Source organism: Microtus pennsylvanicus, chromosome 3 (assembly GCF_037038515.1).
Source record: "Microtus pennsylvanicus isolate mMicPen1 chromosome 3, mMicPen1.hap1, whole genome shotgun sequence".
NCBI classification, from domain to species: domain Eukaryota; kingdom Metazoa; phylum Chordata; class Mammalia; order Rodentia; family Cricetidae; genus Microtus; species Microtus pennsylvanicus.
This window is the reverse complement of record NC_134581.1, coordinates 28,758,158-28,781,262: the sequence shown is the minus strand read 5'-3', so window position 1 is coordinate 28,781,262 and position 23,105 is coordinate 28,758,158. Positions and strand designations below refer to the sequence as shown.

At 43.0% G+C, this 23,105-nt stretch overlaps 1 protein-coding gene across 3 annotated transcripts in view; it reads left to right on the top strand.

Moving 5' to 3' along the window:
• The first annotated feature begins 933 nt into the window (after positions 1-933).
• The window catches only part of Slc9a9 (solute carrier family 9 member A9), a 546,122-nt gene continuing 523,950 nt past the window's right edge, over positions 934-23,105 (top strand). For 2 of the 3 annotated variants that reach the window (XM_075964988.1, XM_075964989.1), the window contains exons 1-2: positions 1,004-1,414; positions 18,305-18,507. In XM_075964988.1, coding sequence (XP_075821103.1) covers positions 1,240-1,414; positions 18,305-18,507 — 378 coding nt within the window. In that variant the 5' untranslated portion in view covers positions 1,004-1,239. Of the gene's footprint in view, positions 1,415-18,304; positions 18,508-23,105 lie in introns of all 3 variants that reach the window. The other variant, XM_075964987.1, reaches the window with a different exon arrangement.

Below are 23,105 nucleotides of genomic sequence, written 5' to 3'. Positions count from 1 at the left end.
CTGCACGCAGATGCCCCCTGCCAAACCGAGAACCCTGAGAAAAGCCTGCTCCAGAATTCATAAGCTAAGAAGCTGAGGCAGGGGAATGATTGCTGAAGTCTCCCAGAGTGCAAAGCTAGTTTTTGGATGGCTTACCTTCCAGTGTCTGTGTAGCTCAGCGAGTCCTCGAATTCACATGGGTCCTCCTGCCTCAGCTTCCTGCATGCTAGAATTATGGTCTGCAAGACCATAAATGGCAGTTCCTAATATTTATTATGTGTTTGTCCAGAAACCTTTAGTGGCTTGGATTCTACATCCTCAATGAATCACACGATAGAAATGGAGACCTAATTCAATCACAGTAGAAAACAGACATTAACATTCCTCCATTACCACCATGTGGTGAGGTGCTGGGACTCCATGTAGCTGCGTGGTGATTGGCTGTTAAAAGGAAGTGTTGATGTTTGCCAAGGAAGAAGATCTGGAGGTGCCACTGTCCTGAACACCTCCCCATCTCCTTCCTTTTCTCTTACTTTCCTCCCTCCCTCCTTCCCTCCCTGTCCCTCTCTCCTCCTCCTTCCCTCCCTCACTTCCTTCCTTTCTTCTTTTCCTCAACATATTCAAATAGATATGGCCCTAGAGTTTTCTTTTTGATTATTCTAGTTGAAGGTCTACACTATGACGAACAGTTATAAAAAGCCAGGGAATCACATACTGGATCTGTGCTTCTCAATTTAAGAAATAATCCCGTGTATTCATATCTGTCAACCCTTATCACGTGGGAGAATCTGGTGGGGAAGGAGAAACCTGAGTGGATGAAGGCAGGGGTCTGCACTTGCCCTTTTGAATGTAGAAAATATTGATGTGGTGAATTGAACTAATCTACAATTTGCAGGTTATACAGCCTTAGACATCACGCTGGAAACAGGAGGGACATAGAGTCCACATATCAGCATCCTGCTTTTAGATCTGACCTCTGTGGAAGATCTCCTCCCAGAATGAATCATCTACAGACAGAATCTTCGATGATGAAAGCACCCTCTGGAGTTTGAAAAGAGACGAGGCTGCTTTAAGAGAGAAACAGGAAGTTGTAACTAGAAGCCCTCTGAATGCTAAGCCATCTGAACGCTTGTGAAGTAGCAACAAAGTAGCAGCGTTTATTCTGAAATTCTGTGGCAGCCAGGCTGTCCTAGGCAAAGCTCTTCGAAGTGCTCACCCCTCATCCAGGGATTTCTCTGAGCATCACGTTCTGGGAGTGGAATGGCGGGGCAGCTTCGGCTTACATCAGGGAAGAATGAAGATCATTTTCAACACCAGGGAGCGGTGGAGCTGCTTGCCTTTAATTTTTTGCTCATCCTTACCATTCTAACCATCTGGCTATTTAAAAATCACCGATTCCGCTTCTTGCATGAGACTGGAGGCGCGATGGTGTACGGTGAGTGTGCAAAGGGTGGGATTGATGTGAAACTTGTTGCCCGGGCGTAATTAGAGACTTGTGCTCAGATGGCAAAGTACCGACAAGTGAGGAGAAGATGCTGACTGAAGTGTCATTAGCCTGACGGGAGGAGGTGCAGCGATGTTATGAATGCTAGCCTCTTTCTAGAGAAGCGGCCGAAATTCGCCTCCTCACAGAGCGGCTGTCACAGCCCCGTTCTGAGGCAGCATTAGGCGAGTCTGTTGACAGCTGCAGTCCTTTGTCATGCAGGGAGTCATGGGGCACCAGTCCTGAGAGTGGGATGTGGTAGCGATGCTGTGGAAGAGCAGCCTCTTCCTCAGGTAGCCAGCTGGAGGAGCATGCAAAGTTAACCCAATAGCTTCAGGATCCCTGGAGGAAAACGCTCTCCCTCCCAACTATCTTCAAGAAGAAATACTTGTAGAAGCAGATCCCACCCCGTTACAGGGATAATTGTGTCAAATCCTTTTTCTTCATATGAACAGTCTTAGCTTCTGGTAATAAATGTGTTAAACTAAGAGTTAAACCAAGATTTTCCTCTGCAATACTGCAATACTTTCCGTCTCTTAGCCTGAGTTCTTCTGATCTTGTCTATAATCGTTGTTTGTGTTCTCATACACTTTCTCCTGCTTCTGCTTTTTTTTTCTTTTAGGCAGGGTCTCACTCTGTAGCCAAGGCTGGCCTGGAACTTACTAGGCTGGCCTCGCACTCAGAGTTATTCTCCTGCCTCAGCCTCCTGAGTGTTGGAAAAATAGGTATAAGTAACCACACCTGCCTCTTTAAACCACAGGGGAAAGTGATAGTTTAGGGTTTAACCTCCCAAGGTGACGTTCTTTCTGTGCAAGTACCACATCATTCATCCTTTGTAGAAAGTTTAGTAAAATGTAATTATGTAGTCTATGCAGACTAGACTGGATTATTTAGTTTTTTTTTTTTTATTTAAGGTGAGATACTAGGTACCAGCAGTGAACTGGTACCAAGACAACCATCACACTACAAACTGGCCTCACTACCCTTATCCCACCTAGCAAAAAATACCAGTCAAGGGGATGCCAAAACACACAGTGAAGAAGAGACTTTTTGACTTTCCCTCATTTCAGAATCTCGAGGTCCTTTCATATGTCTGAGGTCCAGGGAACAAGATGAGTGTGCACTTTCCATGTGCTAAGCATGTAACATCCTGATGTTAAGCATGTTCAGCCATGGAGTGGAGCATGAGATGTCCTGTCCTTAACTAGATCCCCTGTGAGATACTTGAGCTGTGGGACAGACATTCAAGGCCAAGCAGACCAGTTCATTATCAGGCAGCCAATTTAGAACAGAGCTAAGTTCCTTTGCACTGAGAGTCACACAGCACACAGCAAAACTTTTCTGGCTGGGGGTTGAATTCAGAAATTAATATCGATCAAAGTTACCATTATATCTGCCCCAAACAGAAGGGCACGGTGCTTTCAGAGGCAGAGCCCCAGGCATGAGTCATTCATCCTCTCTTTCTCTAGAATCAATTTACCAGGATCTTTCTCTGTCTTGGGTAATAAATAATCAAAAAGATACAGGATGTAATCTGAGAAGCCAGAAACAATGTGATCCTTAGCATCATTTCCAAGGGTTGTGCATATCTTCGTGATCTGTCACAGATTTAAGATTAAGTCCTTCTTGGAGGAAAGATTACTCCACACAGCCTGAAACTTGATTGAATTAAAATTATTGTTATCAATAGTTATAAAATTGTTACCAATTTCCTTCTCTATGGTAGGGATATTGTTTTATCAAGGTAGTTAAATCAGTTTTGCTGATTTAATTTTTGATTAAATTTTGGTTGATAGGCAGGCATGGAGGTCCTCCCCAAGCTGAAGGGCCAGTAGTCATGGTCATTGCCATGTGTTCTCACACATTTCAAGCTGTTGATGGTGTTCTTGTTCATTTTCCAGGCTAGGCTCTGAAACTAATTCATCAGGATGGCCTCCACACTCCTCTTCCAGGATAATCAAAATGCTGTACCTGAAGTGCTCCGTGCTTTCTGTCAGGGGTGTAATGAAATAGTCATACATAGGGAAAAGAGGAACTCTGAGTAGTAAGCGGGAGAGAACCTACTATTGAATTGGTTTCCCAGTCTTTGTAAATGAATATTGAATTCATACAGTGGAAAGGGACCTCAACAGACAGAATTGTCATTTTACAGAGGAAGTGGGAAATATGGAGGTCATGGTATTGGTTTGGTGTCGAGCTAGGGTTCTTCACAGCTTTCAAGTAAGGATTCTGAGATAGTAATAAGTAAATTCCTTTAGTGATATTCTGGGGGAGAGGGGGAGGAAGGGAAAGAGAGAGAGAGAGAGAGAAAGAGAGAGAGAGAGAGAGAGAGAGAGAGAGAGAGAGAGAGAGAGAGAGAGCGAGCAGGGAGTGGGTGGGTGATGGAGACATTCAAAAGAGCAAGCACCAAATATCGTAAACACTTTAAGGATTGGCCATAGCATCTCTTTCCAGCAGGTCTGACAAATTGAGATTCCAGGGTCAACCCTTTCTCCATGTGATGATGGAGGGCATTGTTTCTACAGTAGACTGGCAAGAGGCATAATGGGAACCAATGGAAAAGGAAGACAAACTTAGAAGTTTGAATTGTCTTGTTTTATGAAGGCAGACACCTTACAGTGGACCGCAGCAGCCCGTATCCTGCAACAGGTTTGCTGCCTTAAAGTAGACTTGCAACAATTGTCTCTACCCCTCAGGTTTGCCACAAAGCGCCTTGGAGAGTGGTCTTTTTCCTCGGGCTTATCAGTGAATTAGGCTAGCAGCCCCTACTTTTCTGGTTACCTCATCTTGCCATCATCGACTGCTTGCACTGAGTGCCATTTGCCCCCAAACTGAGACAGGGATTTTCTTTAAGGCACCACAGTCCCTGTATTCCCTCAGCCCAGTCCACTACCTGTCTCTCTGCAGGCACTCTGGTGAGCTGTGCTAAATGTCCCTTAGAAGATTTAATAGATGTTGCTACATTTAATCAGTGTACTTGGGAATCCAATTAAAACAATTTCTCGGGATCAGAGGCTTACAAAATGAGCAGTTAGAGATAATCGCGGGGCAAGGTGACCAAGCGGAATGTTGAACGCTTCTTTCATAATTATTGTTAGGAACAATTTTCAAGTTGTTAACCATAAAATATCATATGTGGGGTTGTAGGGGCCAAGAAGTTTTCCTCTGTGTTGACTGGAAATAAAACTGAAGATATAAATACAAGTAATTGCTTATAAAAAAAAAGGTCTTCTCTCATTATTATGGGTCATGGGATGCTTTTAAAAATTAGCAGTGTCATTGTAGCAATATTTGCTTCACCAGGCATAGTGGAGGGTGATTTTCGTTCATGACATCCTATGGCTCTGGTTATTTCAAAATGGAACAATAAGCAACAGTAATAATCATTTAAACTGGACTAAAAGCCAGAATGAGCGTTAATGGTCAAAATATTGATTGACGGCAGCTGGAACACTTAGTGCTGCTTAGTCGGGGCCTGGCGTCATCTCCTCGATGTTCATAAAAAAGCACTGGCTCCTTGGTCCCAGATAGCATTAAGGAATCCATTGTAACTCCCTGGAGGCTGCAGGACATTTGCCATACCATACCTTTGAGAGTTGGGATTTAAGATTAGGGACAGAACAATTTAAATATCTTAGAGTTCTATCTTTAGTTTTACAGTCATCCAATCAGAGACTGTCCTGAATCCATGTAGAAATTTGTTCATAATTTAGGAGGAACCAAGGAAATTCCAAGCCTCTATGCTTAAACTTTTGAGTTCATCAAAAGCTGTGTCATATTCGAATGCTTTTCAATCCTTTAAGAGTATTCTTAGATAAAGTTTAATAAAACAATTTAATTTAACCAACAGTTTTTTTTCAGGTTTAAAGAAACAATAATCACAAAACTGTCTTTCCCCAGACCTTGTATAGAAATAGGTTGCACCCCACTCTGTCTCAGAGGTTCCTGGCTGCAACTGTATTGCTAGACCTGATGTGTCTCCACCTTACCGATCCACTTTTGCTCTGACCCAGCTCAGCCTGTACCCCTGACAGACTGACCCACTTTCCCCTCTGCCCTGCCTGAGTGGTCCTCTTTGGGCACTTAGCCTGTTGAAAGCAGGCAAACTCTGTAGAGAAAGAAGTCATGTTGCTGCTTTTAAGGCTGAATTTTTTCTTTCTCTCTCAGTAGTGAGATGTATTGTTCTGTTATGTGACTTAATTTCTGATCTGATTTTTCTCATCTATAAAATGAGGAGGAAACGAATTCCTTTCTAACTTTAAAATTTCTCCAAACTTTAGGCCCAGGCAGACATTAGTCAGTCAGACATCTTGGAGTTACTTCCATTAAATCCAGTAACTTTCTCTGTGGAATCAAATAAGCAATCATGAGATCTGGTCCTTTCTCCTAGACACGATTTTACTTAGTAGCATTGATGTATCACTCTTTGTTCATCCAGGCCTTTGATTTTTAATTGGGCGTTTAGTAAATCTTACTGAATTTCTATTGACATTCCTCTACCGGAGCCCTTCAGGGTGGCTGTGGGCATCTCTGTAAGTTCCTTTCTCACCAAACCAGAGTGGCTCTGCCTTGACCTAAAGGATCTGCAGGGCAAGTAGTTAAGATCAAGAGTCTCCCTTATGCTATAAAAAGCTTGATTTAGGGGCTTCAGACATCTGTCCAAGGTCTTCCACACTGTATGGTGTCGGCTAAATCAAATAAACAGAGGAACTGAATCAGAGACTTTTTTTTTCTGCATAAGATGTTACATTGGGGCATAGTGGTATACACCTGCAGTCTTAGCACTTGGGAGGCCGAGGCAGGAGGATGAACACGAGCTCCATTTAAGATCATGCTGATTTGCATAGTAAGCTATAGACCAGTGAAGGCTGTGCATTAGACTCTGATTCAAAAAGCAGACGAGAGAGAGGTTTTTTCTTTTCTTTTTTTTTTTTTAAGTGAAGTAACCTCTGTATTCTAAATAAGGCTGTGTATTGTGTTGAGGTCCTGACCTTTTGGAACTGTACAGCTTTAGTCTGGCTGCCCCAGCGCCCCTTCATTGCTCCTCTCAGGCCTGAAAAGGCTACCGCCAGTGCACACTGAGAGAAGGGGTTTAAGACTCGAGCTATTTATGAGCTATTATCTAGAGTCTAATTGAACTAAACTCATGATTCATGACAGGGAATATTAACATTTGACATCTCAAAAAGTTGATATGTAATAAAAACTAGCTAAAAGCATATAAAATGCAATTTTTACAGCTGTAAGGACTTTACACATATTAACCCCATTTAATCCTCGCCACAGTCATTTTTAGATAGGGAAAGAAACTGGGACAGCAGAGAATCAAGGAACTTGTCCGATGTCACACAAGTACTAAAGGTCAGGTGTGGGACTCAAAGCTTACCATGTGGCTTCTAGGTATCATATGTGTGTGTGTGTGTGTATGTGTGTGTGTGTGCGTGCACACGTGTGTGCTCACTCAAACATTCATGAGCACACAAATACGCATAAAGAAAAGATTATTGCTTTCATGTTACAGATGAGGAATCCAATACTCAGAGCCACTGAGTAACTGGTAATTGCAAGGCTGTGTTTCATACTCAGGACAATGACACCAGTGTTCTTCCTGCCTCAAGCGTTCACTCCAGAATAGCTACTGTGGTGTACAAAGGGTTTATTCTGCTCCAGGCAATGGTACCTGTGCTGGCTAGTTTAATGTTAGTTTGACACAAGCTAAAGTCATCTGAGAGAAGGGAACCTCAAATCAGAAAATTTCTCCTTAAGATCAGGCTACAGTCAAGCCTGCAGGGCATTATCTTAGTTAGTTACTGATGGGGAGGGCCCAGCCCATTGTGGGTGGTGCTATACCTGGGCAGGTTGGCCCTGGATTCCACTGAACCTCATAGAAGAAAAAGTGGGGAGTACACTTGAATGCATTGGCACAGGAGACCACTTCCTAAATATAACCCAGTAGCACAGACACTGAGAGCGACAATTGATCAATGGGGCCTACTGGGTCTGAGAAGCTTCTGTAAAGCAAAGGACACAGTCAACAAGACAAAACGTCAGCCTACAGAATGGGAAAAGATCTTCACCAACCCCACATTGGACAGAGGGCTGATCTCCAAATTCTACAAAGAACTCAAGAAATTGGTCATCAAAAGAACAAATAGTCCAATAAAAAAGTGGGATACAGACCTAAACAGAGCAGAGAACTCTCAATAGAGGAATTTAAAATGGCTGAAAGACACTTAAGGAAAAGCTCAACATCCTTAGCCATCAGAGAAATGCAAATGAAAACAACTCTAAGATTCCATCTTACGCCGGCAAGAATGGCCAAGATAAAAAGCACTGAAAAAAAAAAAAGAAAAAACACTGATGACAGCTTATGCTGGAGAGGATACAGGGTAAAGGGAACACTCCTCTATTGCTGATGGGAGTGCAAACTGGTACAGCTGCTTTGGAAATAAGTATGCTGATTTCTCAGAAAATTAGGAAACGGCCTGCCTCAAGACCCAACAATACCACTTTTTGGGTATATATCCAAAGGACATGTCCTCAATTTTGCTCATAGCAGCATTATTTGTCATAGCCAGAACCTGGAAACAACCTAAATTCCCTTCAACTGAAGAGTGGATAAAGAAGATGTGGTATATTTATACAATGGAGTACTATACAGTGGGAAAAAAATAATGACATCTTGAAATTTGCAGGCAAATGGATCTAGAAAGCATCATATTGAGTGAAGTAACTCAGGCCCAGAAAGACAAATATAATATGTACTTACTTACAAGTGGCTTTTAGACATAAAGCAAAGAAAAAACAGCCTACAATTCACAATCCCAGAGAACCTAGACAACAAAGATGACCCTAAGAGAGACATACTTGGATCTAATGTACATGGGAAGTAGAATAAGACAAGATCTCCTGAGTAAATTGGGAGCATGGGAATCATGGAAGAGGGTAGAAGAGGAGAGGGGAGGAAGGGAGGGGAGCAGAGAAAAACACATAGTTCAACAAAAACAATAAAAAAAACCAGGCTGAACAAGTCATAGGAACCAAGCCAGTTAGCAGCACCCCTCCATGGCCTGTGCTTCAGCTCCTACCTCCAGGTTCCTGCTCTGTTTGAATTCCTGTCCTGGCTTCCTGTAGTAATACGAGCAGCGGGGCTACGTCCCCAGCACCCCGGCCGCCTGCATGGCTAGCTTATGCCCCGAAATAACAACATACAAACTATATTCATTTAAACACTGCTTGGCCCATTCTCTTCTAGGCTAATTCTCACATATTAATTTAGCCCATTTCTAATCATTTGTGTGTAGCACCCCAAGGTGCGCTTACCGGGAAGATTCTAGTCTACGTCCATCCTGGGTCACGTGTGTGTCAGAGAGCAGAGCTCTCACATCTGCCCAGCAGAGCGGAGCATAGCGTCTCTTCTGAGGCGTCTGCTCCCGAGAGGAGAGCTGTTGAGTCTGAGCTCACTTCCTCTTCCTCCCAGCATTCTGTTCTGTTTTCTCCACCCACCTGTGTTCTAACCTATGAGGGCCAGCCAAGCAGTTTCTTTATTTTTTTAACCAATGACCTTCCTCCATCAGCTTCCTTCAATGATGAATAGCAATATGAAAATGTAAGCCAAATAAATCCTAGCCCCCAAGTTGCTTTGGGCATAGTGTTTCACCACAGAAATGGAACGCCTATGGAAGTACCTTTAGAAATTTGCAAAATAAAATATAAAGAAGTCAAAGAATTAGAAAATGTACAAGCTACACAGAGTTGGCGGGAACACTTTTAAATATCTGTAGTCTTGGATCTGGGTCACCACTGTGTTCTTATCAGAGTTTGACCATCCAGGCAATGGGGAATTGTTTCGGACAGGAGCAGTTCAGTTCCTTTGTTAATCGAAGCCTCAGAAATGGTAGTGTCCAGAACAAAAGCCTAATGTAACCCAGCGGATGCAATACTGTATCATATTCATGCTAAGTACCTGAAGCTGAAGTATCCCAGGGAAAGTGATATGGCTGCCTGGAAACACCTGCTCACACCCTGGGGAAGCTACCTTGCCAATTGTCTCATTTAGATTTTAAATCCCTGTGGATTGCAGAATGTGTGTGATAGACACTTCATATAGCTTGACAAACAAGAGTGGATTTGTGTGAATCATAAAAAATGGACTTTTGCCATGTGTGATTTGGACTGAATTTAATTGTTGGAAGAGTCTGGAATATGATAACTTTTTTCTTAGGAGTCTCAGAACCCCGAAAGCTTTATGCTGAGTTGACACCGTTGATCTTGGTAGAATTCCAAGGCTGTAGTCTCAATCCTACTGACTATTGATGGGAACTACTGTCTCTACTGTCATATACATTGCTTCTAATAGCCTGGGTCCAGCATTGATTCGTCAGCTAAAGAACAGTGACCCAAAGCAGATGGATATGATCAAAAACTCTGGGCTGTACCCAGCAGTCTACCATCTTCTAGGTGGCTTCCGTGTATTTGCTCTAGTGTTTCACTAAGAAAGGAATTAAACAGGGAGTTGCTAGCTTCATTTTTCTGCCATCTTTTCCACCCCTTTAGGGTAAAAACCATCTATCTTCCTTCTAGGAAGCCCCTGTCACTGTCCACAACATGATGCTACTAGGAGGAAAATGTCAGACAGCAGTATCTCTGTGTAACGCTATAAAGTAAGAAATCATTGTTTATCCATTACGTATCTAGTTAGACCCTCTTGTCTACCGTTCTGCTGACAGCTTCTTAGGGATCATAAGGAAGGATGTTGGTTCCAAAAAACTGGTACTGGAAGTAGCTTCCAGAGAAAAGTAATCTATAGTACATGTTACAAATCCCCAAACCCAGTGAAATGTGTGTGTGTGTGTTGTGTCACAGATGTGTTTGTATATGTGTATGCTGTGTGTTTTGTATGCACACATGTGTGTGCATGGAATATTGAGTATTATATAAAGTGTACCAATGGTGGGTGGTGGACATGAGGAATCTTACACTGGAGAGAATACGATGGTTAGACTTCTGCCATCTTCCATGGGACTTTCCCACACAATGTTAAATATCTTGAAACTGTCCCAAGGTGGACAGCTTCACAGATGGCTCTCCATCTTGGTGTATTTAAGAGTGGTCAGGCTGGCAGGTAGCACACTCTAGTCCTGAAATCTTTATGAAACTGTTTTCTCTACCAGGGCAAATTTATAGTGAGAAGTGTGAAACAATAAATTGTGTCCCTTTTAGCAACACCTACACTCAACTTTCAAATTTAGAAGGTTGGTGCAGGCTGGCAGGGAAAAAAACAAAAGCCTTAAATAACCAGCGGCATTGTATATATAGGTATTTTACTTTCCTTTTCATCCCTGACTAAACTAAGGTCTAAAGCAAATCACTAAACACGAACTTGTTGGGAAATGCATTTGGACATTGGCATCCAAATCTTCATCACCTCTTTCAACCACTGTGAGTACCAAGATGTTGACAAGGTGAAAAGAGAACGGAGAACTATAAAATAAGAAGTTAAAAGTATCAGAGATGGAGTTAAACTCCAATACCTGTAAACATCCACCGCTTGGCTTTCTTAGACTCTCATGCTCTTTCCTTCACTGACGCCTTTGTTAGTCACCCAACCTACCTGATTGTGTAGTCTGCACTGTGGTCCCTCATTTACGCATGCTTCTCCATGACAGCTGGGTGTCTCCTCTTTTCCACAGACTGAAGTCTTGTGCATCCTTAAAGTCCTTGGAGAGGACCGGACTAGCTGATCTTTCCTTTAGATTTTCTGGAAATTAACATGTTAGTGTTGGTTTTTCAAGACAGGGTTTCTCTGTAGCTTTGGAATCTGTCCTGGGACTAACTTTAATAGACCAGACTGGCCTCAAACTCACAGGAATCCGCCTGCCTCTGCCTCCCAAGTACTGGGATTAAAGGTGTGTGCCACCACTGTCTGGCTTCTTATTATTTTTTAATAGAGTTTTAAGACATGTTCAGGGCTGAGGATGCACCTCAATATCAATGCTTGCCTGAAGAGTACAGGACCTGGGTTCTGTTCAGCAACAAGTGACAGAAACCCTGTCCCCTGACTTCCCTCTTCTCCTCTCCTCCCTTTCTCTCAAACTTTTCTATGAAGCTCCCCGGCAGGGTCCCCTTCACTTGTTATTTGATGAAATAAGGTCATATAGACATTCCAGAGCTACTAGTCTGCAAGAGGAAAAAGAAGGCCTGGATCCAAGGATGAAGTCAATTAACCCTGAGCACATGGCTGTGTGGGGAGGGATGGGCAGTTAAAAAAGAACAGGGCATCCTGTGTGTGTGGTATGTAAGTTTGCAATATCAGCTACTGGGGAGGGGCTGGCATCATGAATTTGAGACCCTGTCACAAAACAAACAAATAGGACTTTGCTACGTGAAGGTAGAGAGAGTTAGCAAGGATTGTTTTTTTACCGGACATAACAGGTCAAGATACTTAGGGATTCACTTACTTGGTTTAGAGAAGGGGCAGGCCATCGCTCAACATGTGGAGAATCAATTCCAGAACCCAGCTGTCCTGCAGTCTTCATGTAGTATCTGCATGTACATGCGGCTTCCAAGATCTTATGAACTCCATGCAGCATATGAGTGGATGCTGTGTAGTAGCCCCTAATACTCACACCACAGCTGGACTAGCTGTGCCCTTCGTCTCCAAGGAAGAACCAATCCTACAAAACCGAGTCCCATGGGAGCTGGAGTTGTGCTGAGCCCTGTCTGGGGCCCTATGCATGACCATGTGAACACAGAAGAGAGTGGGATATGTCTGTATTTTGAAGACCATTCTTCCATCGGCTGCCATTTATACTTTGTAGAAGTATTAAGGTCCCATCTATATTTCTCTAAGCAAAGCCCTGTCAGAGAGACATTTCCATACCATATTGAACAACTGTCACCAGGATGCAGAGGGTTTGGCTGTGGGATGAGGTTTTATAGTGAGACACTTAGAGTGCCTTATTCTTAGAGGACATTAGCATGCCAGGATTGTGTGGAGGAAAAGGCCAGTAGACTGCTGGCCTATGCTAATGTTTTGTGGGATAAGAGCATTTTGTGTTCATTTTTTTTCCAGCTTTCACAAGCCTCAGAACATCTTATATGTCTGTGACATCCAAGTAGAACAAGGTGGACAAGGAACTAAGAGAATCTAAACGACAAGGCTGGTATTTCTGAATCCTCCTTGATGGGAGCGTTCCTGAAGCTCTTTCTGTCTGCCCCTTTCTCTCTCTCTCTCTCTCTCTCTCTCTCTCTCTCTCTCTCTCTCTCTCTCTCTCTCGTTGTTTGTTTGATACAGAGTCTCCTATAGCCTAGTCTTGCCTTAGTTAAACTCTTGATTTTACTGCCTCCATCTTTCTACTGCAGAGATAACAGGTGTGTGCAACCGCACACCACTCCCTCCCTTCCTTCTCCATGCTCAGACATGGAATAGCTGCCTGCCAGACATCTGTTCCATGACAGCTGTACAGAAAGCCCTTAAGGACGGGGACATCATAGCATTCGTTGAGGTGTTCATTCTCTGAGACACTTTAAAATCCCTGGGATTGGTGGACTACATAGCTGATCCTTTCCTTTTTGACGTCAAGGGAGTTTGTGTACTGGAAAAACTCCAACTCCAACTCTGCCTGAAGGATTTGTCTTTCTTGAAGGAAAGGAGATAAATCGCAGCACAGCGCCTCTGCCTTAAATGGTCTCATTGTGTACTTACTGGAGGTCTCCTGCAAGGCAACACTGGATCCTGCAGGCTTGCACGGGACTGGCTTCTAAAGCCCTGTAGCTCACCCTAGGTGAGCAGAACTCAGGGAGGGAGACCTGCTTGCAGGGGCTCCGACAGAGCATTTGTTTGCCCAGGTGAGGCCAAGCTGCTCTTTCAAGTGCTCAGTGCTCTGGGAATAAAGCTATGTAAGGGGAAGTGTGACCCTGAGGGAGGTCAGAGTTCCTCCCCCTACCCTAGGTGTTCACACATTCAGACTTCAAGAAGCAGTCAGGTTCTTCTCTAAAAGACAGATCTCGGGTTAAGCTTCACCGCGACAGCAAATCATTTTTGATGGGGAGCAACTGACTGCATAATCTGTAAGATAACTCATGAAAAATGTTTTTCTTCTGAAATAACCTTGAAAGCACAAACTGAGGGGAGGGGTTGACAAAATTTGAGGTACAGAGTTAGAAATTGACTTAAGCATAGTCTGAAGAGTACTTCTCCATTTTTAAAAATGCATAAACTTGGGCTGAAGAGATGGCTCGGCGGTTCACGAGCATTGGCTGTTCTTCCAGAGGACCTGGGTTCAATTCCCAGCACCCACATGGCAGCTCACAACTGTCTGTAATTCTAGTTCTAGGGGATCCGACACCCTCACACAGAGTATATACAGGTAAAACACCCATGTACAATCAATCAGTAAATAAATCTTTAAAAAATGGGGAAAAAAAGAAGCAGTCAGGTGGTTGTGGCGGTGCACACCTTTAATCCCAGCACTTGAGGGGCAGAGGCAGGCGGATCTCTGTGAGTTCAAGGCTAGCCTAGTCTGCAAAGTGAGTTCCAGGACAGGCTCCAAAAGTACACAGAGAAACCCTGTCTTAAAAAACAAACGAACAAGCAAAGAAACAAAATATTTAAAAAGTAAAAGAAAAAAACAAAAAGAATCCCCCGAGGCTTCTTAATTAGAGACTGCCTGCAAAGGTGACGTGGGTCTCAGATGTGGCTGTGAACATGTGCTCTAGGAGGTGATCCCTTAAAGAGGCAGGATAGTGCCTTTAATTGTCTGATTGTCTTGGTTTCCAATGGACATGGTGCTTTTGTGGTTTGCAGCTATGGTGGCCAGTCTTCTATTCATCTGTAATACTGTGACTGGCACTTCCTTTATCCTGTCCTTTGTGTGGATAGGAAACAATCCCTTCTCCTCAGAATTTTCTTCCTCTCTGCAGCCCTCCTGTCTCTCATCTCCCGCGCAATCTCGCCAGGCCAGCCTCCTGCGCAATCTCGCCAGTCCAGCGCATGCGCCAGCTCACCGCTCCAGCTTTGTGTCCGCATAGGCCCAGAGCACTAAGTTTGCCTGTGAAAAACCATGGGAGGCTGCGTTGGGAGCGCCTGGTCTCTGACAAGCAAGGATTGTCCAGCTGCTGTTCCTGCAGCATGGGTGTGCTAGCCATGTCATCTCTGGAAACTGCCAAGATTTGATTCCTCTGAACCCTTGGGGTTTGGTGGTTTGGCGCAAACTAGGGCCAGAACCTTTTGGCTCATATTTTAAATTGGCGTCTATAAGAAGTAAGTGCTGGAAGAGATTAGCTCTAGAAAAGAATTTACTCTGAGAAGCTCCTTTGACAGAAAATGGGGAGGGGTATGAGAACTCTGGGATAGCTGTCTGTCTTTGATGTTGGAGAAAGGAAAGGAAAAGAGGTTGTAAGGGGGTCTTTAGCATATACTACAGTTCTAAGAAAGGGTTGCCAAAGTTACGGGGTGATTGCACCCATGGCTGGCCTTCAGAAGGGTTCCTGGCTCCTTGCCTTAGCAAACCTGCTGGGCTCGGGCATTGGCTCTACACGGGGTATAGGATGCCTCAGCATGAACGCGCTGATAGATCCTGGACACCGATGCTAAGTCCACGCCGACTGCCCTCCTCTCAGGCGAGCTGCAATTGTGTGACTATTTACATCTGCTTATTTCTGACAGCAAATGTCTCTGCTTACTTCAGGGTGTTTCTTCTCAAAGTCTGAGACCCAAGGTGACACAGGACTATCTAGGTTTGGAGGCCTTATGTGAACTTAACCACGTCAACAAGTAGGGCATTTGCTATTGTGGCAAAAACTTGCTTTCTGTTCTTGGGAACTGACTATGGGCAGGACACCTTTTGTTCATTTCTTGTTATCTCATTGAGAACATTTCTCAAAACTAGGTAGCTTACTTACTAGGGGTTTGGAAGGACATTAATTTGGGTTCTTTCCATTCAGACCCCTGCAGATTGTTTTGTGCTTCCTTTAGTGTTGTGTCATGGACTTTTAGGAGAGAAGTTGATTAAGTGAAGTTCTTCCACAGGCACCTAAATAGCATGAGGCATGGGGGATGTATCCTCTGCCCCCTTATGGGTAGTTAAATTGTAAGCATTCCGTACCATGCCTGGAAGGTTCCCACTGTTCTGTGGACTGATAAGACATCACTGCCGTGGTGAAATAGCCAAGAATACAGCAAAGGCAGGGTTTATTTGGGTTCATGGTTTCAGAGACTTCAGTCTTTGGCCGCTTGGTCCCATCTCTGTGGCCTGCGGTGAGGAAGAAGATCATGGAAGTAGCACAGAGCCTGGAGCTCTTACTTCATAGCAGAAGCAGAGAGAGACGGAAGGAGCTGAGCTAAGGTATGGTTTTAGGGAATTCCCCCAGGGACCTTGATCCAATCATACCTCGATAATTGAACCCAGCAGCTAAGGACAAACTTTCAACATATGAACCTTTTGGGGGACCCTTTTTATCTAAACCATAACACTTAAGTATCTTTTCTTGTTCATGAAGATGGTATGCAATATTTTTATTATGAAAGAGTAAGTTAAAGATATGAATCAAAGATAAGTGAGACTTCTAAAATTTATCAAAGAAATTTGTTAATTTATTTTTTCTTATCCCTCTAGTCAGTTCTCCAAATTGCTGCCCAAGTGATAATTCTTATATAAAATCTAATTATTTTACCATCTTGCCTAAAATCTTTCACTAGTTCTCATTAGGACTAAACTGAAAGTCTTAGCATATCCGAGTTGCCTTTTGATCTCCTCTCTCTCTCCTCTTTCCCTCCCGTCCCTTCCCCTCTCTTCTCCCTCCTATATCCTTCCTACACCACCATGACTTGCTAAAAGTATCAGATCTCTTAAGTCCCTTTGTACATTGTCCTAATGAGGTTATCACTAGCGATTGTGAACACAGAAACACCAAGATATTGGCTATTTATATAACAGGTTTCCCTCATAGCAGCCCAACACAAGTGCTCCTGGCTAGCAGATGCCCCCTTTCTTTCCCCCACAGCACATAGACACACTCCTGGTTTCTCAGGGACCCAGGTTCCTTCTGACCAGTAACACTGTCTGTCTTTAGGATCTTCGATTTCTCCCCATTCAGCCCATAAGGGAGGGAAAAAGAGAGAAAATTCACTCTATATTCTCTGCCCCAACCTAGAAGTGAAACACAGCACTTTTGCTTACTTGCTATTGATGAGAATGGGCCAGAGACAAAGCAGCCAGGAAAACAGGCCCTGGCTGAGCAAGTACCTCCTCCCAACAGTTGTGCTGGAGAGAGTTTAGATCTGGATACACTTTCTACTGAACTGTGATTCCCATGGCTACCCAGATGTGCAGCCCAGATCTCACTCACTGTCTGATCAGCTCATGGAGATAAGACTTCTCCTTGGTAATGCCTCTCTCGACAACAGCGTTCTTCCCAGCTGCCCTGGCACATGCTCTGCTGTGTTAGAGTTTCCTGCCCATGGGTCTTCAATGCATAAAAATTAAAGCTCAGCCAGGCCCGAAACTATGTTTTTTATATAAGACCTATAGATTGTGCGGAACAAAATATTTAATGCCAAATATCTCACTGGAAAAAATGGAATATTGAGCTTGGTAAGGTAGTGGATGCCACAGTCTCAGCCTTTAGGAAACAGAGGATCTGGAATTCAAGGCTACCCTTGGCTACATAGTGAGACTGAGGCCAGCCTAGACTACACATGACCCTGTCTGAAAAAAGAAAAAAAAATAAGACCAAAAGAAAAAAAAGTTACTAGATTATAGTCTTCATAAGCAAGAGACAAAACTTCCAAATATTGAGGTTCAAAGAATAAAGTTGGGTGATTTCTCTGCAAACACACACGTCAATCCAAATTTTAAATCAAGAGCTGTTTTGAGCCTCTAAAGCTTTTTTTCTCCATTTTTAAAATAAATTTGTATTTTAAAAGTTTGTGACAATCTTACTACCATGAATGTCCTAATAGATTTTAGAATCTTACAAGTCAAGGATTGGCCCCTTGTATAAAAGATGCTATGTCGTGAGAACACTTGTGACTATGGGCAAGCAAAACTTAAACTGGCAATTGTTTGAAAGGTTGCAGAAAGGTACCTTATTGCCTGGCAGGAAGTACATATTTGTAGCTGGAGAGGAAGTTCCTTGATCCAATGGCTTGGAGACGTCACTCAGGAACCTAAGTCCATTTGTACCTTGGACCTGTGTCCTTGGACTGAATCCTCTTCTGGTTGGTACCAGATACCTGCCATTAAAAATGGACAGGCTATTGCTTCCTTACGCCCAGGAAGAACACAAGGCCACCTCTCCCACTAGATCTGATAAATAAAGCAATCATGTCAGTGAGAAGGGTCAGTTCTTCACAGACAGACCCTCTCTAGGGAAATCTATCTTCTGAGTAATCTGGATTCTTAGAGCTGGACCGTGGTGTCGCACACCTTTAATCCCAGCACTCAGGAGGCAGAGGCAGGCAGATCTCTGTTAGTTTGGGGCCAGCCTAGTCTATAAGAGCTAGTTCTAGGACAGACTCTAAAGCTACAGAGAAACCCAGTCTCAAGAAACCAAAAAAAAAAAAAAAAGAGTTCATTCAATATTGATTACAGAGTAAAGGTTCCCTTGAATACTTTGAATGGATAGGAGAGGTGAGTACCTCCTATCCAAAACTGGGGAGAAAAAAAATGGGAATATATTAGGATTATAGTACCTGTGAGTGAACAATTTTCAAACCAAACAATGGCCCTGTGTTTCTTCGCGTCACTTCTCCAGGGTCTAAATAAAGCATTTAGGTCATTCAATTACTGGAGACTTAGATTGCCTTCTTCCAGGACAATGATTTGTTCTTTGTTTTAGGTCTCATAATGGGATTAATTTTACGATATGCCACAGCACCAACCGATATTGAGAGTGGAACCGTCTACGAGTGTGGGAAATTGTCATTTAGCCCGTCAACTCTGCTAGTCAACATCACGGACCAAGTCTACGAATATAAGTACAAGAGAGAAATCAGCCGACATAACATCAGTCCCCACCAAGGCAACGCCATACTGGAGAAGGTAAGGGCGCTGTGGGCTCATGTAGCCTGGCTGTCCATAATTGATTCTCTATGTGGGGTATGTACCTACACTCCTGTCCTTTCCAACACTGTAACACTGGGGCATCGACCACATAAACACACTTGCCAGTAGTTTTCCTAAAATTTGGGGAAAGATTTTAATATACTTCTCTGCCAAGCCAGAGCTGTATTTAATTTAATTTTGAAGATAAAATCTTTCAGCCATTTTTTTCTTTCTTGAGTTGTATTCCAGTGTTCGTGTGTGTGCTGTTAGTGGTCGTACATGTTACCAGCTGGCTATTTGGTTCAAATATCTCCAGGTCAAAGAGGAAATAGAGACGAATGAAAATGTTCTCGTTTGTGAACTTTGGTCTAGAATGGCTTTGGCTGCCGAGAGAAGGCACTGGCTGCTGGTGAGCGCTTATAACACATTGGCCTAGAGTCTGCCCAAGAGCTCTTCGCCATGGTGGTTTAACTAAGGGATTTTAGGTTAAAAATTGCAAAATGATTCATATTTTAAAAACTAATTACAGGCTTGGGATGTAGTTCAATGATAGGGCACCTGTCTGGCATGTGTGAAGTTCTGGGCTTGGTTCATCCAGCAAAACACACACGCACACACCCACACCCACACCCACAGAGAGAGAGAGAGAGAGAGAGAGAGAGAGAGAGAGAGAGAGAGAGAGAGAGAGAGAGAGAGAGAGAGAGAGAGAGAGAGAGAGAAGTTATACTGCCCATTTGTGACCACTTAGCTGCTTTGGCCACTAGCATGAGACCTTGGTCTTACTGCAAACACTCAGGATGAGGAATCAGTTTCAACCATCCTTTTTGACCTTGTGTGTCCAACATCACCCTTGAGATGGTGAGATCCTGTTGCCAATGAATGAGTGTGGTAGGAATCAGAAGCTTGTAGGAATTACTTCAGAGTTTTTGGGTCAGAGGTGAGTACTCTCTGGCGGGATAGTAAGGCATTTTTATCACTTTTATCCCATACAGACTTAATTTTCTTATTCAAACATAGTTCCAGGCTATAGAAGAGCATTCCTTTAATCCCAGCACTTGGGAAGCAGGAGTAGGTGGGTCTTAGAGTTTGAGGCCAGCCTATTCTGAACAGTGAGTTTTGGGACAGCCAAGGCTACACACAGAAACTCTGTTTCAAAAAACAAACAAACAAAAAACCCCCCAAAATGAAAAAACAAACAAACAACAACAACTTCAACAAAACCCCAAAATGAAACAAAACAGAATAAGAACAAAAACATACATTTGGGGCAAAAGGGCTGGAGTCAGTGATTAAGGGTGCTTGATCCTCTTACAGAGGACCCAAGTTTGATTGCTAATTAGATCACAGATAGACACACACACACACACACACACACACACAATTTTCCTGGTTTTGAGAGATTTAGAGAAGGGGGATTGGTTTTCTGTTTTTTTCCCTTTTAAGATGACCAATTTACAGTCTTTTTGTCATTTTTCTTCATTATCTTCCACTAGTATATTTCTATATTAAGTGTGTGATAGGACTTGTGAGGACTCAGGAAAGTCAAATCATGTTAAATAAAATTACACCTAACTAGTGAAGCAGTTCTGAGTGCACAGCAAGGACACTGAACAATACACTTCCGTAATAAATGGGGCATCTTCCGGGACTCATGTTTTGAATGATCTCAGTCATATGATTCTTTTTATCCACAACGAAATAGAAAATTGTTTATCAAAAAAATTGTATATAGCTTGTTTACAATACATGATACTAATTTTAAAACATATTTCAGTTTTATGTGCTTATTATTTAGATCTCTGTGTGTACCCTGATGTTTTCTGGAGCTCTCTGTGTAGCCCAGGCTACCTTTGAATTCACCTTAGGCTCCCTAGCGCTAGGCTGACAGGCATGTACCAGAACACCTGGCCACTTTTACATTTGGCATTTCCTGGATCTAAATTACTTCTCTCCTTCTGCTCCTACCCAATTTTGTCTGTATTTCTACACAGCAGTACTCCAGACAGGTTGATTCTCCAAGGATGCTGGAATTATTCCTGTTGCCATAGCGATTTTGTTTTCTAGCAGGACTGCCCATAAATACCTGGTCAGAAATTTTGGTACTGTGTTGTGATACAGTAATTTCTTTATCAGCAGCTACAATCAAGTGTTTGCTTTTGAATATTTAAGGCAAGAGATGAAAATATTTCTTTCAGTGGTCAGATTACAAGCTGTGCTTCTAGGGTGTTTCCTTGATGTTGACTCCTGGATACACTGCTAAGCCAGGAGACTTTGAATCAAGGTCAGCATTTGGTGCTTTAGGGGCCTAGGTTCTGTAGTCAGCGGCCCTGTGCCCAGTACAAATACTCCCATTTCTGCTGGGGGAGAACAAGATATCTTCCAGAATCCTTGCTGCATTAGGTGACTTCAAGGGGACTGGAATTTGTTCTTAAATAATTGGAGTGTGACTGACTTCATATTTGTTGCTCATGTGACATTATGACCAGATCCTGGGTCTGTATAAATGTATAGCTGTTGGCTTGGCTCCCTCTTGGACTTCCCTACTGTATGCATCCATTTATATCAATCAGCTCCTTTCTATAACACAGATCATATGATATGTCATTTCCCCTAGGTTCATTTAAATTACTGTAGTTTCCAACTTCATTTAAAAATATATTTTAAAAATCTATTTTATTTTTTATGAGTGTTTTGCTTGCATGTATGCGTGTGCATCACATGAGTGCCTTCTGGTAGCGGAGGTCAGAAGAGGGGGTTGTATCCTCTGGAACTGGAGTTTTGATAGTTGTGGGCTACCATAGGGGTTCTGGGGACTGAACTTGGTCCTCTGCAAGAGCAACAAACTGTGCTTGTCCACTGATCAATCTCCTTACTTCTCTAAACTTTGTTTTTAAATGTTACATAAAAACATAAAATTGTATGTATCAATGGGGTATGATGTGGCATTTTCAGATACATACACATTGTAGAATACACTTAAATAATTCTAAACATGACCATCATCTCAAACACTTATCATTTCTTTAAGCTAGAAACAATCATAATTCCGTTCCTAGTTTGTAAACTGTGCAGTATATTACTGTTATGAGTAACCATTTTTCCAAGTGAGCAAAAACACAACAGTCTTTTAAAGACTCTGTTATCATTACTGTTTTAAATTGTGTGGATGTGGATCTGGATGTGAGTGCAAGTGCCCTTGGGACAGATCAGAGGTGCTGGATGCCCCTAAAGGTGGAGTTACAGCTATAAGCCACCCAATGTGGGTGCTTCTTCTGCAAGAACAGTGGTTCTTAACCACTGAGTCATTCCCAAGTCCTGTCCTACTGACTTAGTGGCTGTGATGATCTGTGCCAACTGTCAGCTTTAGAGGATCTGGAATCACGTGGGATATGAGCATCTAGGCCGGTGCTTCTCAACCTGTGAGTTCCGATCCCATTGGTAAACCTCAATCTGTACAAATATTTACATTACAATACAAGCAGTAGCAAAATTACAGTTATAAAGGAGCAACAAAATTAACTTTATAGCTAGGGGTCACCACAGCTTGAACTGTATTAAAGGTCACAACACCAGGAAGGTTGAGAACGAATGCTCTAAGTGTCCCCTGAGGGATGATGTAATCCTTGAGTCTGACTCTGAGGGGCTGATTACATTAATTAAGATGGAAAAACCCATCCTACAAGTAGTTGGCCCCATTCCTGGTCTTGGGTCCCAGATGACATAGAAAGGGAAAAAGAGAGCTGAGCACCCGTTCTGTTAACTTCTTGGCTGTGGATATGAGAGCCATGGCTTCCAGCTCCCATAGCTGCGACTTCCCCATGTGATAGACTGTGCCCTTGAACTGTAGCCAGAATAAGTCACTTCACCTTTAAATGAATTTTTATCAAGGTATTCTATCATAGCGAAGGGAAAAAGAAACTAAGACAGCTCCCACTGATCAACCTCTCTCTGTCCTTCCCCACCCCTACTCATCCCAGGCTTTTCTCACTTCTGCCCTCTCTTGTATGAGATCAACTCTTCTTCTGAGACTTGTCTTGTAAGGTTGTTTTAGTTTAGATGAGATGTACAGGAAGCACCAGCTTTTACACCTTATCGTTCTCACTGCTCCCGCTCTTCCGACCTGATGTTGTCACTGTAAGGCCACCCTGCCGACATCTCTGTCATTCTCACTGCCTCCAACAACGGTGCTGCATTGGTACGGCAACATCTGGATGCTTACTTAGTATTCGCCAAGGTTAGTAATCTGTGAGGCTGGTTTCTTCACGTACTCAACATCTGTTGGGAGAGATATACCACACACTAGATAGTGAACTCTGCATGGACAGAGACAGAGACCCTGCCTCTTAATGACCAGTGTATCCTTAAAGCCTGCCATGGTGCCTCATGCTAAATGACTATCTGCTGAGTGCATAAAGAAATGGAAAATTTGAATAAATCTGCAAACTTGCCAATAATATGCATCTGAAGAAAGATGCAGGGCTTGAAAATTACCATCGTGAATTTGATAAACTTATGGTGTCCTGGATGCTAAATGTTTTAAAATTTTCAATTATCCTCTCATGTTGTGCATATGCAGATGATAAAATTAGTGTCTA